Source organism: Harpia harpyja, chromosome 1, assembly GCF_026419915.1.
Source record: "Harpia harpyja isolate bHarHar1 chromosome 1, bHarHar1 primary haplotype, whole genome shotgun sequence".
Classification (NCBI taxonomy): domain Eukaryota; kingdom Metazoa; phylum Chordata; class Aves; order Accipitriformes; family Accipitridae; genus Harpia; species Harpia harpyja.
The window spans coordinates 31,028,488-31,043,135 of record NC_068940.1 but is presented as its reverse complement, the minus strand read 5'-3'; the positions used below and the strand labels follow the sequence as shown (position 1 = coordinate 31,043,135).

The 14,648-nt window shown below is 64.0% G+C and overlaps 2 protein-coding genes across 2 annotated transcripts; one reads left to right on the top strand and one right to left on the bottom strand.

Annotated features, from left to right (window-relative positions):
- The first annotated feature begins 1,445 nt into the window (after nucleotides 1–1,445).
- Nucleotides 1,446–2,840, top strand: LOC128143802 (ammonium transporter Rh type A-like). Its single transcript, XM_052795782.1, has 2 exons — nucleotides 1,446–2,533; nucleotides 2,591–2,840. The coding sequence occupies exons 1-2, from the start codon at nucleotides 1,446–1,448 to the stop codon at nucleotides 2,838–2,840; spliced, it is 1,338 nt and encodes a 445-aa protein (XP_052651742.1).
- Nucleotides 2,841–8,374: 5,534 nt separating this feature from the next.
- C1H20orf204 (chromosome 1 C20orf204 homolog) lies at nucleotides 8,375–12,444 on the bottom strand. The gene is made up of 5 exons (XM_052783257.1): nucleotides 12,323–12,444; nucleotides 10,817–11,117; nucleotides 10,510–10,572; nucleotides 10,251–10,403; nucleotides 8,375–9,350 (listed from the first exon to the last, which is right to left on the bottom strand). Exons 1-5 carry the CDS (start codon nucleotides 12,442–12,444, stop codon nucleotides 9,195–9,197), a joined length of 795 nt encoding a protein of 264 aa, XP_052639217.1. The 3' UTR covers nucleotides 8,375–9,194.
- Nucleotides 12,445–14,648: the final 2,204 nt, after the last annotated feature.

Sequence of the window (14,648 nt, the reverse complement as noted above, 5' to 3'; positions counted from 1 at the left end):
CCTGTGTCCCCTTGTCCCTCGTCCCTGCTGCCCCGATGGAGGTGGGAGCCAGCAGCAGCCGCGGGAGGTGGGTCGGGCTGTGACCCCGGTGTGGGCACAGGCAGGAGCAATGGGAACGTCCTGCCCACTCATCCCATCCCATCCCATTCCCAGCCACCCTGGGGACACCAGAGAAAGCCGTACAGCACCATGGGGACCCCAGCCCCACGTTTCCTCGGGTGAGGAATCCCTGCAGGAGCATCCACTGCCGTTAACATCACCAGTCGGGCGGCAGGGACATGTTATGGGCAGACAAAGCATCCCGGGTCCCATCCCGCAAACCCCCGCAGCTCTCACCAGCCCTCCGCCGCTGTTGGCCACGGCTTGGGCACAACGCAACTCCTCCTCAACCCCCAAAGGCACTGCCTTCAAAGCACCTCCTCCTCATATACGTTGCCCCCATTTCCAACATCTTTGGGTTGAAAAATGGCCGGGGAGGGTTTGGCAGAGGAGCCTCGCGCAGATTATTCAACAATTGTTTCCCATTTTGCGCCCTCGCCTGCCTCATCCTCCAGTAACAATGACGAAGAGCGGCGCGGAGCCAGCGCCCGCGGCAGGGGTGTTGAGATCAGGGACAGCACAAAAATATCTTCTCTCTGGAACAAATATTTACCAACCCTTCTGCCTTTTGTTCTTGTGGTTCTCATATATTTTTTTTTAATTTTTTTTTTTCCAGACATTCACTGGCAAAATGTCACACTAAGCAGCAACCCAGAAACTTCGGGGTAGCTGCTTGGCTGCTCTGGGCTTTGTTTTTCTCGCGCGCTAATTGTTAATGAATTTCCAGCCATTCAAGCCAATGCAAACCTGTGAGAAAACGATCTTTTCGGCCCCGATTTCGGAGCTTTATGGCGCTTCGCAAAATCCAGGCAGTTGCCGAGCAAAACGTGCATCATCCCGCAGCGTGGGGTGGTGATGGTGCCGGAGCTGTCCCTGGGTGGGATGTGGCCAGATCCAGACTGGGAGCTGGCGGGGTCTAAGCACCCAGCATCACTCTGGGGGTTTCAGTGGCATGGTCCCCGTTCCCGGGTAGGGATGGGTTAAATGGGGGTGCGTGCCGTGGTACCCTCACCCCTGGCTGGCTCCTCACAGATCGTCCTTCTCCCCTCTTTGCCCCACAGCAGGTTTTTCTTGTTTCCCTTCAAAATCATAACCTCCCTCACGTCCACTTTTTATGGCGGCCAAACAAGACCACATGGGTAATTTATGGGCGTTGTGTTTAAAGAAGGGAGGGGGGGAAAAAACACCTCTTCTGGCACATAAACTTATATCTTCGGTTAAAAATTAACCGTGGCCATAAAACCCCCGATGTAGGAGTGAGAGGAGCTCACCCCACGAGTGCTGCCGGGCTGCCGCCCCGTGCCCAGCCACCCCACCGGTCACCGTCCCCTCCTGTCCACCCTGGGATGGCCGTGCCACCCCCCGCCCACCCCCGCCGCCTCCTGCCCCTCTCCCTGGGGCTCTTCCAGGGTGCCCTGCTCCTCTTCTTCGCCTTCTTCATCACCTATGATGAGCCCTCGGCGCAGGCAGAAGATGCCAACTTGGTGGCCAACCAGCTCTCCGGCATCTTCCCCCTCTTCCAGGACATCCAGGTGATGCTGGTGGTGGGGCTGGGGCTCCTGCTGACGTTCCTGCCCCGCTACGGGCTCAGCGTCCTCACCCACAACTTTCTCCTGCTCAACTTCTCCGCACAATGGGCACTGGTGCTGCAAGGCTTGCTCCATCGCTTCCACCACGGCCGGGTCCACCTGGACCTTCGCAACCTCCTCACCGCCGAGTTCGCCGCCGTGACGGTGCTCATCTCCGTGGGGGCCATCCTGGGGAGGACGAGCCCCTGCCAGCTCCTCATCGTGGCCACCTGTGAAATCCCCGTCTACCTCGCCAGTGAGTGGGCCATCGTCACCTGTCTGGGTGTTCTGGACATGGGGGGCACCATCACCATCCACATCTTCTCCTGCTATTTCGGCCTTGGCGTGTCCAAAGCTCTGTTCGGGGCGGCACATCGGCCGGTGCACCCCAAGGAGACCACGACACCCCACTCCGACCTTCTGTCGCTGGTGGGGACGCTCATCCTCTGGGTTTTCTGGCCCAGCTTCGTGGCTGTCCTCTGCCAACCGGGAGATGCCCAGCACCGTGCCATCCTGAACACCTTCCTGGCCATGAGCGCCAGCGCCGTGACCACCGTGGTGGCCTCCAGCCTGCTGGAGAGGGACAGCAAGCTCAGCCCCGGCCACCTACAGAACGGCAGCCTGGCCGGTGGAGTGGCCATCGGCGCGGTGGCTGACATGGCCGTGCCGCCGGTGGCCGCTCTTGCCCTAGGCAACCTCTCGGCCGTGGCGTGCGTCCTCGGCTTCAAGTTCCTCACCCCGCTCCTGGCAAGGAAGGTCGCGCTCCAGGACCAGTGCGGCATCCACAACCTCCACGGCTTGCCCGGCATCCTCGGCGGCGCAGCCAGCGCCGTGGCCATCCTGGTGGCATCCGAGGACACCTCCGGGTCCTGTTTCTCCCAAATGTCCCCCGTCGGGGGCGATACCAAGGAGGGGGCATGGAGATGGTGGGGGGACCGCGGGGCGGGCGGGCAAGCGCTGTGCCAGGCAGTGGGGCTAGCGGTGGCCGTCGGTGGCTCGCTGCTCGCCGGGCTGCTCACCGGTGCTGCGCTTCGGCTGCCCTGCCTGGCCCAGCCACCCGAGCGGCTCTGCTTCGACGACTCACTGTATTTTAAGATCCAGGATCAGGCCGAGAGCCCGGGGCCAGGCGGCACCGCCGAGGAAGGAGCCTTGGCTCTGAAGGAGCGGGTTTAGGCACTGGTGTGTGTGCAGCCACGGCGAGAGCTAGGGGACCAGCTCAGGGGTCGTACCTTTCTGTCCCCATCACCCGTGGGAAGCAGCAGGCAGAAACGCTGCCTGTACCAGCTCCCTGCCCCACACCCGGCTCCGGCTGCCGGGGATGCTGGCAGGGCCAGGGCAGCACCGTGACACCCATCCATCCTCCGTCCTCCCACCCTGTGGCTGCGAACCCCCTCCTCTGCCCCAGCCGCTCCCAGGATCCCTCCATCCCCGGCAGCAACTGGAGAAACAATCCGCTCAGGGTGTCTCGCCCAGGATGGCAAATAACCCCCGGCTAACCTGGACAGCCCTGCCACAGGAAACCAGCACCGGTGCTGGCTGCTTCGCTCTTGGTGGGCAGCATCACCGGCGGTGCTCGCCCCGACCCTCAGCGCCAGCTCCCACTCAGGACTCCCCTGCCCATGACGGGTAGCACCCGGAGAAGGCTGCCGGCTCGCTGCTGGCTCCAGCCACGGCTCTGGCCACGGCACCGGGCTGGGGACTCAGCACCCACTGCCTGGAGGGTGGAAACGCAGCGGCAGGGTGAGATGAGCTGAGCTGGCCCCAAGTGAGGGATTTTACAGGGATTTGATAACCTGCGCTGGGCAATCCACTCTCCAGGATAGTTTGCAAAAGGAGGTGCCAGCTTTTTTTACCACCGGTGCAGCAAGCGGTGATGAGGATGCAGCTAGAGCACGGCGAAGAGCCTCGGAGAGAGCCAGGAGGTACCCGCACCCCACAAAACCCTCATCCCACCCCAAAGCTGGGGCCGGGAAAGCTGCACCAGCATCCCAGGCTGCTGGAGGGGGGGGCCCCATCCCATCCCGCCGCGGGCAGCGAGCAGCTTCTACCCCATGGAGGACAAAGCCTGCGGTCCATAGCTGGCATGCAGCAAGCTGCAAGCACGGGGCCGCATCCTGCCCGGAGAGTGAGGGCTGTGATTCACATCCCCCCCCAGCCATGAGTCACCGCTGCCCCTGCGCCGCCACGGATCCCGCTGCTGCGGAGACAATGTCGGTGATGCTCGCGGGCTCAGAGGGGGTCGAGGCAACCAAATTCCCCCTCCTCCCACCCCAGAGCCGGCCGCAGGAGCGGGGGGACTCTCAGCGCGGTTGGGGGTCCCCAACCCTGAGCCGGTGGGAGTGGGGCTGGATCCCCTCCGCCCCAGGCAGAGCTGACACCAAGAGGGAGCGAGGCTGGGGAATTCGCCCTCCAATAATCACAAACAGGCTCGGGGGCCCGGGTGTGTTTGGTTAATTGTTAGAATAAAATATTACCGAGCTCTGACAAAGGAATCCTGCCCCGCAGACCGGCGCGGCCGAACAATGGGCCCCGGCGCAGGACGCCGTGGGTCGAGCAGCGGGGCCAGGGGCCACGGTGGCGGGAGGCAGCCCGGTCTCCCCCCGACCCCAGCTCCCAGCCAAGCCCCAGTGGCCCTCCCCCCAGCTTCTCGGCCGCTCGGCGTGGATGTGCCCTGTGCCGGTGTCGGGAGGCATCGTGTGCCCGCTCGCCGGCACGGAGCGGGAGCGGGGTCTGGCCGGGCCCCTCGCCGCTGCGTGGCTCCCGCTGGGCGTCGAGAGCCGCCGGAGCCAGCATCCGCCTGGGGAGCCGCGATACCATCAGGACCCGGATCGGCAGCATCCAGCCTCAGCGCAAGCTGGCACTCCCGCTGAGCCCGGCATCCTGGTCCCGCTGGCTTTTTCCCCGTGCCAAGTCCTGCCAGCTCCAACGCCCGGCTCCGGCTCCAGCTCCAGCGGCAGGGAGGAGGGTACACGGGGCCGGTGGCCCCGAGGAGCTGCAGCCACCGCCTTGGGAAGAGAGGAATCACGTGCACACGCCCATGCACACGCATGCACGCACCCACATAATCACCACCTGCACGTGTACACACACGTACATGAGTGCACATGCGTGGACGGACATATACACGCGTGCACACACGTGCACACTCGCATCCATGCGCAGCCCCGAGGCTGCAAACCTCTTGCTGGCGGAGGCGGCGGTGGAGCAAGGCAGAGCTGCTTTCCAGCATCACCCAGCTCTTCCCAGCGAGGATGCAGCCTCCCACCGAGCAGCCCGCGGCACCCGGTGGGGGAGCGGGCGATGGGGGCAGCGGGGAGGGAGAGCACCCGGAGCTGTACCCGGGCACACCCCGCCTCTCGGCTGACATATCCTGGCACGGGCACCCCGGCACGCTGTGGCACAATCTGCTCAGCAGATGCCTCCAAAACCAGCAACAAGGCCACTAAATGATGGGGGGGGGGGGGGGTCAGCACTTTCCCGCTGCCCTGAGGAGCTCAGGCACCCGGTATCCCATGGCTGGGGGTGCTGGGAGCCACCTGGGCCATGGCATGGCTCTACGCAGCCCCACTCCTGGCCATCCTCATCCCCCGGGACCTGCTGTCCTCCAGCTGGAGCTGGGCAGTGATGCCGCTGGGTGTGCCGCCCCGCGCCCGTCTCTCCCCGCTTCTCCAAACCAGCCGCTCTCCAAAGGATGGAGCAGTAAAATATTCAGCAGAGCCCCTAGCGTTTATCACACCGTAAATCTGGGCTTTCAACAGCTTTACGATGCTGCAGGGAGATGGGAGAGAGAACAAAACGCTGCTCTGCTTCGTCAGATACAGCCTGCGTGTGCCAGTGCCCCCAGCGCTGGGGCTGCCAGGGGACGGGCCCCCAGCCCCGCTTGCGAGGGGGGTGAGGACCGAAGCAGGGGGTACGTGTGGGTGAGGGCCCCCCCCAGACACCGGCCAGGGGGGCTGCTGGTACCCCAGGATGGTGACGGCTCTGCTCCAGTCCAGGGGCAGCTGCATTTCGGTGGGACAGTGATGGTGCAAAGGGGTGAAACGCGCCTCCGGCATCGGCTCTGCGGAAATAGGGCAGCCACCGTCCCCTGGGCACGGTCCCCGGGCACGCTGGGGTCTGCCTGCAGCCGGGTTGGGATGCAGCACGCTGGCCCTGGTAAGGAACACCCGTCTCCATCCCCATCCTCATCCCCATCGCCGACCCCCAGCTCCCGGTGGGCCCCTGCCGCGATTGCAAAACAAGCGGCGAAGGGAGGAAACCATGATTGCGCTGTTTGCACAGCGCTCGGATGCATCTGGCAAGGAGATCAGCCAGCAGCACATGGCACGACAGCCAAGGGCACGGCGAGCGAGCCCCACACACACGCACCCCGCACATCCCCTCGTGCTCTAACACACGCGTGTGCAGCCGTGTCCTGCCCGAGCAAGCGTACCGCATCCCCGAGCGAAAGTACCGCATCCCCGCCAACCGCCTGGCCCGCGGTCTGGGCAAAGCGTGCTCGGACCGCGGGCGAAGCGGGGGCTGGCGGGACGCCAACCGGCTGCCAAGAGGCTGGCACGGTACAGGGAGGGGGGGGCCACGGCAGCAGCTGGAGCCACATCAGAGCAGCCCCCCCGGAGCAGCCGGGAGCGTGCGGTGCTGCCCTCGAAGGAAATGCGCTCACTCCCATGTGCTGCACACTTGGGTTCGCCTCGCTGCTATTTTTATTTGACTTTTCAGGGCCCATTTCCTTTTTCCGGCTGTTTTTGCTGTGATTCCACCGTCGCTTCGACCTCGCTTTTCCCCTCCCTCCCTTTTGCCTCTTCCTTCACTCTTTCCTTCCTTTCCATGCACTCATTCCTGCCGCTGCACCGGGTTCCCTCTCCCCCCTCGCCGCAGCCGGGACTCACAGCAAGCTCACGGTGAGCTCGCAGCAAGCTCACAGCAAGCGTGCCAAGGCCTGTAAACCCCCACGAACGCCAGCACAAGCCTCCTACTGCCACTCAGATGCCAAACTGGCAGCACAGGGCACAACCTCCCCTATTCCCTGTCTGCAGAAGCAGCCGGGGCGAGATGCCGGGGGGGTGCGCAGGCAGCACACGGTGATTTCCCAGCTCGGCAGCAGCTGCCCTCCCCTGTTGCTGCTCTGTTTTATCTGGGAAGGTGCCGACGGGTTGGTGGAGGGGGGTGGACTTTGCTCCAGCCTTGATGCAGAAAAAGGCAGTGAGTCACCATGTCCCAAGCCACCGTCCCGCTCACACTGGTGCATGAGCCACCGGGTCCCATCAGGGCATTGCGGTCGTCCCGGCCGTGCCGTGCCGCGGGAACCGTGGCACGGCACGGCTGGGACGACCGCAACGCCCCGACGGGACCCCCAGCCTGATCCATGGGATATAAAGCATCAATAGGGCTATTCTGGGATGCTGGCAGGATGCAGGGGGGGGAATAAGAAAGAAAACCTGAATCTAAACTGGTGCGAAAGCCCCCATGGAGGCAACAGAAAGGGCAGGAGGAAAAGAAGGCAGTGCTTGTTCCTCAGGAGGAGGATGGAGCTGGGAGGAAGGAGCCGGCCAGGGAGGAGCATGGCACCGGTGGCAGCACAGCGCAGCTCCGGGAGGCCTGCGGCATCGAGATGTGCCGAACCACGGTTCCCTGGATGGGCCTCGCCGCCAGCGCCCGCCTGCCCCATGCCATGAAGACAGTGTCTCCTGGGGCCCATGGGCCCTGGAGGGACCCCACAAGAGCAGCATCCCCAGCCTGCCCCCCCCACCTTGTTCTCACCCTCCCCAAACCAAGGTCCCTGTCATGCCCCATCAAATCAAGGGGCCCATCCTGCACCTGCTAAATCCCAGGAGCCCTGGTGTGCCTGGAGGGGGTCTCTCCTACCCACCCCCGGCAATGCAGCCCCCCCGCAAGGTCCTTCCAGCCCGTGTCCCAGAGGCAGGGGGTGGGCAAGGACCCCCGAGCATCTCCTGCCCTTCCCTCCCTGCATCCCCCCACCCTAGCCAGCTGCTGGAACCCACAGAGAAACCCCCAGGGAACTGTGCCCCCCCCCCATCCCCTCCAAGGCGCACAGGTGAGGGACCCACTTGCCAGCAGCACCCCTTCCCCCCCCAGCTGTAACCCCCCTGGGACCAGGGAGTGTGGCCGAGACCCCAGTGGGGATGAGGCCAGGGGATGCTGGTGTGGCCGTGGTCCAGGCAGCTGCGTGGCCCAGGCCACGGGGACACACGAGCGTGGGCAGCCGTCCGGCTCCACTCAGCGCACACAGCCCACTGCTGCCATCTCGTGTCCTCGACAGACGTCCCCACCACCACACAGCCAGGGCTGGCCCCACTCACGGCTGACAGTGTCCGCCCGGGTGGAGAGGGGCTGGGGAAACTGAGGCAGGGGCACAACGCGAGCCCTCCCTCCCCAGCCGCCGCTCTGGCTCTGCCCACAGCTCAGGGAGGGGGAACGGTCTCCCAGAAAAGCAGCTTCTGCAGCAGAGCCCTGTCCTCCACCGCCTGTGCACCAGTATAAGCGTGCAGGATGGGGCCCCATGGGCCAGGGATGCAGGCACGGCAGGCAGAGGCAGGATGCCACAGTGCCCACTGCCGCTGCACTCTCCTTCCCAGGTTTGCACAGACCCTGCACCATGCCAGCCCCATGCACAGCACAAGAGCCCCTGGGTCACCAGATAAAGCACCCAAAGGGCTTCCAGGGAAGGAGAGGTTTTATTTCTGGCTTCCCAGAGACTTTTTGCCACCCAACGGGGGGAGCGGGGACCCCGGCCAAGGCACTGGCAGAGCACGGTGATGAGGGAGGATGCTCCTCATCTCACCGAAGCCCGCATCCCTCTGGGCTCGGCTCACTGGGGGGTGCCGGGGCACCCACAGTGCCAAGAAGCCGGGTCCCTCCATGGTGCCTCCATCCCAGAGACCATGCCTTGGCCTCGAGCCCCCTCAGCTGCCTGGGGTTTTGCTTTTTATCCACGAGCACCGGTGCTCCCCAGGCTTCCCTGGGTGCCCAGTGATGCACCCTGGTTTCCCCGTCTGCTGTGGGTGCCCAGCTGCTTTGCATGTCCCAGCAGCGTAACAGGGACATTCGTCCCGCTCCGCAGCCCGGCCACCCTCAGAGCCTTGCGGATGCGCAGTGGTCCCGCTTCCAGCAGAGCCCTCCAAGCCATGGCCCCACGTGTCCTCTTTTTGCCCCGAAAAGCAACCGTTGCCCCCAAGAAAGCGGCAGGTGATGCAGGGCCAGGAGCATCACAGAAATCCAACGCCTCACCTCCTTTTTTTGGCACTTCCCCTTCTTCTCCCCCACGTTTCTGATGTTCCAGCTTCCCGCCGCAGCCATCCCACGGCAAACCAACCTGCCAGCCCCCACCACGTGCGATGGGGCCGGTCCCTGGCTACCGCTTGAGACAGGAGGACAAATTCAGCTTTGGCACCCGCCGGTAGCAACTCCGCTGCCTTCAAGATTGAATTTGCCCCAGATTTCCAAACAAGAAGCCGGCAGCCACGGTGCCGGAGCAGCGCGTCCCTCCGGCACTTGGCGAGGGCGTCCCTACGAGTCCCGGCGGGCATGGTGGGATGCGTGCAGGGCGTAGAGCTTCTCCCAGCAGGTCACCAGCCTCTCTGCTTTCCTCCCAATCTCCCGCAGCTGCTTTCTCCTGCGGCCGGGTCCCCCGCGCCGGGGCTGTGCCGGGATGCGCGGCAGGCTCTGCAGTCGGCGTGCCGAGGGAGCAGAAATACCCCCCCACCACCACGCAGGCGTTAGTCATGGGGACAAAAACCACCGCTCCAGCACCGAGGATGCGCCTGGGACATCACACCCCGCGTACGTGGGGTTTGCACGGGCAAAGCTGCAGGCTGGGGTGGCCGAACCACCCGTGGCCGTGGCGGGGATGTGCTTTTGGGTCCCCCAAAGCTGGCCGTCCCTCCCCGAGCTGGCAGCATGCACCCCACAGCTCATCCACGGACAGGGCAGACAGTCAGGTCGGCTCTGCAGGTGATTTTCCAGACCAGCAGCATCTCCAGCGCACACCAGCAAGCCCCAGGCAGGGTTAGCCCCAGCTGATTTCCCCGGCGATGGTGAGGAGGACAACCCCAGCGCTGCGCCAGGGCCGAGGAGCGGCGCTTCGCTGCCCTGGGGTTTCCCCGCTAGTTAATGAGTTGCTGGCGGCTGCTGTAGGGGATCCTCCTGGCCGGGGTTTCCCCGGCAGAGCCCTGGGGATGCCGGGGGAGCCCAGAGCAGCCCTTTGGGGAGAAATCCCAGTTCTTGCCTACAAGCACCTGGGAGTGAGAGCAGGACTGGGCAAGCCCACCCACCGGGTGAGCATCCCACCAGGATGGGGCTCTGTGTTCCCATCAGCCATGGCATCATGGCACAGGTGGGCAAACCCACTTGGGAACTGGTGGTAAAACCCCCCCAACTTGTCCCACGCTGCCACAGCCAGGCTTCCCTCCCCGGCCAGTTTAAAGCTCACCAGGCTGTACCGTCAGCATCCCCCAGCCACAAACCCGGCACAGACCTTCAGCCCCAGGATGTTGCAGGCAGGGCAGCCCACGTGCAGGGGAACTGGGAGCCACTGGGGTGACTGGGAAGGGGCAGGTCTCCCACCTTGCTGATTTTCCTGCAGTTCTCCCTGAGCACGAAGTCGGTGTTTCTGGCCACCTTCCACACCACCAGCTCCTCGGGGCCGCGCAGGGTGCCCGCCGCCACCTCCCGCAGGGACATGCTGATGTTGTAGATGGAGAGCAGGATCTTCTGGTCCTGGAGAGGAGAAAAGCATGCGGCCCCGGGGCAGGGAGAGGGGCTCGACGGCTCCCTGGGGGCTCAGCCCACACGACATCCCAGCCCTGGGTCCATTGGTGCTCACCTTATCCGAACGACAAGCCAGCCCAGCCTTTGGGCTCCGCTCCGCCGACCTGCTCAGGTTTTTCTGGAGAAATAAAGCAAGGGGAAGATCAGGCACTCCAAAGCATCCACACCTCCCAAGTGAGGCAGGAATGCCCCATTTAAACACAGCGCTCTCCCCACAAACACCAGCAAAGCAGCCAACCCCATACTAAGCTTTTCAGGCTCATCCCTCCCCACCCACATTCTGCAGCGGGGCCGCATCCAGCTCAGCAGCATCCCCCAGAGTGGGGATCCAGGGCCCCGGGCAGATCCCACCACCTGCTCACCAGGTTCTGGATCTCGTGGAAGATGACGGCACGGTACTGCCGGAGGATTTTGGCGATGCTGCACCTCTTGCCTCTGCTCAGCACGGCGACGAGCAGAAGGAGCAGAACAGCGCAGGAGAGTGCCCGGGGGAGAATCTGTGCAGCGAAGGGCTCGGTGTCAGCCAGGGGGGCAAGCCAGGAATGAAGGGATGCTCCGGGTTCTGCCTTCACAGCCCCTGGCCACAAGCCTCCATCAGACTTGTCCCCGGCTTGGTCTGTCCCCAAGCTCTCTGCCCCAACAGAGTCCCCAGTAGCTCCCCAGCTTGTGGCATTTCAAGGCCAGACCCTCAACCAGCAAAAATCAAGAAGAGCAGAAAGGGATGTGCTCTGCTCTTTGGAGAGGAGCTGGAGGCAGGGAGGTGCCTGGTTCCCCACCAGCAAACCTCCATGCCTCGACGCAAACAGCTTCAGGCACCCTCGGAAGGATGCTCTCCGCACCTCTGCAAACCCCCGCAGCAAGGATGCAGTTCTGCAGCATTTTTTCAGCTCCCACGCAGCCCCAGCTCATCCCAGGCTCGGGTGCCCTCGCACAAGAGCCAGCTAGAAGCAGCACAAGCACCTGCTTTCACCAGTGCATCCCGGCTGCCTCCGAGTTTCCCAGCTCTGAGCCTTCCTGGCAGCCCCGAGCTGGCCCCGGCAGAGCGGAGAAACCCAAGCGCTGACATCTGAGCTGGCGGGGGAGCACAAGGAGGGGATGGCCGGACCCTCCAAGGGATGAGTCCCCAGGACTTTGAAAAAAAGCCAACGCAACCTCAGGTGACCGGGACTGGGGATATTTGAGTGGTCCCACAGCAGCAGGGCGAGGATGGGAAGCCTGATACATGCACAGCATCTGCCAGGAAAGGAGCCTGACAGCTCTCCACGTCTCCACATCGCTGAGTGATGGCACGGTGCTGGGGCCCCATCCTGGCACTGGGGCATTTCTATCATCTCCCGTTTGCAGGAAAAGCCCCCCCCAAATCCCCCCCAGCACACACACACACACACCCCGCCCTGGGTGTCAGGTCTGGGCAGGCAGAAAGCAGCTCAGCTCCTTCCAAAGATGCAACCCCTGTGCTGCGGCCGTAGTATGAGCAAGGAGGAAGGGGCAGGCAGCTCTGCCTGCTGCCAGCATCTGCCTGCCCCGAGCCCCAGCTCGCATCTCAGCAGGTTCACTGCTGTCCCAGCCACGTCTGGCTCTCAGGCTTGGCCTTTTGCTCAGAGAAGCCAGAAGGAAGAAGTTCCCTTGCTGAAGTCCAAACCCAGGCAGACGATATTCATCCTGCCCTTCGGTGGGAACCTGGAGGGTTTGTTTGTAAAACCTGCATCTGCTCCATGCTCCCTGCTCGATGACAGGCTGGTCCCGGCTCCAAAAGGACGAGGAAACCTTTCCCCACCCTCCCGCAGCTCAGCAGAAGCGATGGGGGCTTAATACGAGGTGAAACCCAACACGCTGCAAGTCTGGGAACCCACGGACACAGGGGTCACCTTGGAGCCGAGGCATGTGCGAGGAGATGAGCAAATCCACATGCAACCAGCACAAATCCCACTGGGCTCTTCAGCTTCCTTAATCGCTGCATGCCTTCCAGTTGAGCCATGCTGGGCTCCATCCCGGGGCCGGGAAGGGCAGGGAAGAGCCTCCCTGTGCTGCTAGCTTTGTTCTCTGCAAACCCACAGAGAGATCTCGCCCCAGAGGTGATTCAGCAGAGAGCCGAGGGTATAATCCTCAGGGACACCAAAGAAGAGGGCTGCTTCCATGAGGACACCCTGTCCAAAGTCTAAGGGTTGCTCTCAGGAAGCCTCCTCCGCCAGGAAGACAAGGCCATGCAATTTTACCATTAAACTGGGAATGACTTCCCTGAAGTGGCTTATTAAACAACTGGGACCAAATTCCAGGAGAAAGCACACCATTTACAGCATTTCCAGGCAGCCGAGCCTGGCACTGGACTCTCAGTCCTTAGCACAGGAGGAAACACAGCCTGCAGTTAAAAAAGCTCAGCGAGCAGCCGGGACAGGAGCTCGGAGGGTGCAGTAGGTGCTTCCCACCCCCCCCCCCCCCCCCAGAGAGTGGGGAAGCAGCGGTGACAAGAGAGGGATGCAGGGGAGAGACGAAGCCAGCAAACCCCAGTCCTGGCTATTGCTTCACACCCTTCAGGATGGAGGAAGCTAAATTCAGGGGCTGATTTAGGGTTATTCTGTCTCCCCTAGCTCCCATCCCTGCAGCAGCAAGCTACAGGCAGGCAGGGCAGCTCTGGGGTTCGGCACATCCCAGGGGAGGGCCAGCAGGGAAGGAGCAGCCAGGAGAGCGTGGGTGCAGGACGGTCACAGCCTGCTGCACCTGGCAGGGGAAGCTAATCTCTTCCTCGGCTCTAATCCTCCAGCAAATATGAAGAGATAAGGGAAATCACCATTATTGATAGAGCAGCTCCTGGTGACATTCATGCTAGCCCCAGCCACCCAGGCAGTGAGGGGCAATGCCGGCCGCCTGCCCGGGAGCCCCACTGGGTTCCCCAGGTCCTTCCAGCCAGAGTGACCCTGTCCCCGGCACCCTCCTACCCAAAGGGACCCTGCCACCACCCGGACCCCCAGCACTTGCCGTAGCCCCGGGCAGGGACAGAGGCTCCGTTCTCCCCCTCGGGATCAGCCAGGTCCAAGCCTCATCCCAGCCACAGCAACCTGGTCCCTCTGGACCAACCCTCCCAGTCGGACCAGAGCCCCTTCCCCACAGACTCCCAGTTCCATCCCACCGCGACCCTCCCAGCCGGATCCAAGCCCCATCCTGACCCAGCCCAGCCCCGTTCCCACTGGTCCAGGCCCCTTCCCTGCCGGACCAGCCCCATCCCGACCAGTCCGAGCCCCTTTCCCGGCTGGAACAGCCCCTTGCCAGCCGGACCGTCCCCTCTTCTCGTCGATCCAAACCCCCATCCCAGGAGAACCAGTCACGTCCCGAGGGGGTCCCGGCTGCTGCAAATCCCACCCCGACCGAGCTGACCCCCCCGCCATCCCGGCGGTACGGGGGGGCACCGCTCCAGCACCCTCCAGCACGGCGGGGTCCCGGGGATTGGGGAAGGGGCAGCGGTCCCCCACGGACTCACCATGGAGCCCCGCGGGAGCTGGGGGGCCGCCGGTCGCGGACCCTGCAGTGGCTCCCGGGGAGCCGAGCCCGGTCCGGTCCGGTCCCTGCGCCGCGTCCCGCTCCGCCGGGGCTCGTGGTTTGAACTTGGCTCCACGGTGGGAGGGGACGGGCCCGGCCGCCGCGGGGGGGGGGGGAACGGGGACGAAGAGGGGGGGGGAACGGGGAAGAAGAGGGGGGGGACCGGACCCGGCGGTTACACCCGCCGCCGGCCCAGCCCCGGCGCCCCCTGGCATCGCCTCCCGGTCTCCCCCCCGTGTCCCCCCCCCCGGGAGGCTGCAGGGACGGGTCCTGCTCGGTCGCGGCTGGAGGGTCAGGGTGGGGAGAGGCTGCCTGGAGCCCACGCTCCCACCCACCCGCGGATCCAAAGCGATGCAGGTCCCTACGCAGGTGCAGGGCAGGGCAGGGCAGGAGGAGGGAGAGAGGGGCTGGGGGCTGTTATTTTGGGTTGCGAAGGTGCGAGCACCCCGAGTTTTGGTTTCTGCTAGTGGTTGCGGTGATCGTTACCACCCTGGGTTCACACTCGGCTGCCGATTAGCACTTCAACCGCATGCCACATACAGCGACTGTCCAAGAGCGAGACCCCTGAAATACCCCCACATGCGTGGTATCCCCCCGCTTTCAGCCCAAGCCCCCCCTCCTGTTTCCCCTCTGAGTTTCGAACAGGCACATCAACATCAG

Bases quoted from the DNA above. Each gene is read 5' to 3' on its own strand.
- LOC128143802 (XM_052795782.1), top strand. From the start codon at position 1,446: ATGGCCGTGCCACCCCCCGCCCACCCCCGCCGCCTCCTGCCCCTCTCC. The intron at 2,534-2,590 runs GTCCTGTTTCTC...GGGGGCATGGAG, and splicing joins GCATCCGAGGACACCTCCGG to ATGGTGGGGGGACCGCGGGG.
- C1H20orf204 (XM_052783257.1), bottom strand. From the start codon at position 12,444: ATGGAGCCCAGCATGGCTCAACTGGAAGGCATGCAGCGATTAAGGAAG. The intron at 11,118-12,322 runs GTGACCCCTGTG...AAATGCCACAAG, and splicing joins GCACATGCCTCGGCTCCAAG to CTGGGGAGCTACTGGGGACT. The intron at 10,404-10,509 runs GTGAGCACCAAT...TCTCCTCTCCAG, and splicing joins TGGCTTGTCGTTCGGATAAG to GACCAGAAGATCCTGCTCTC.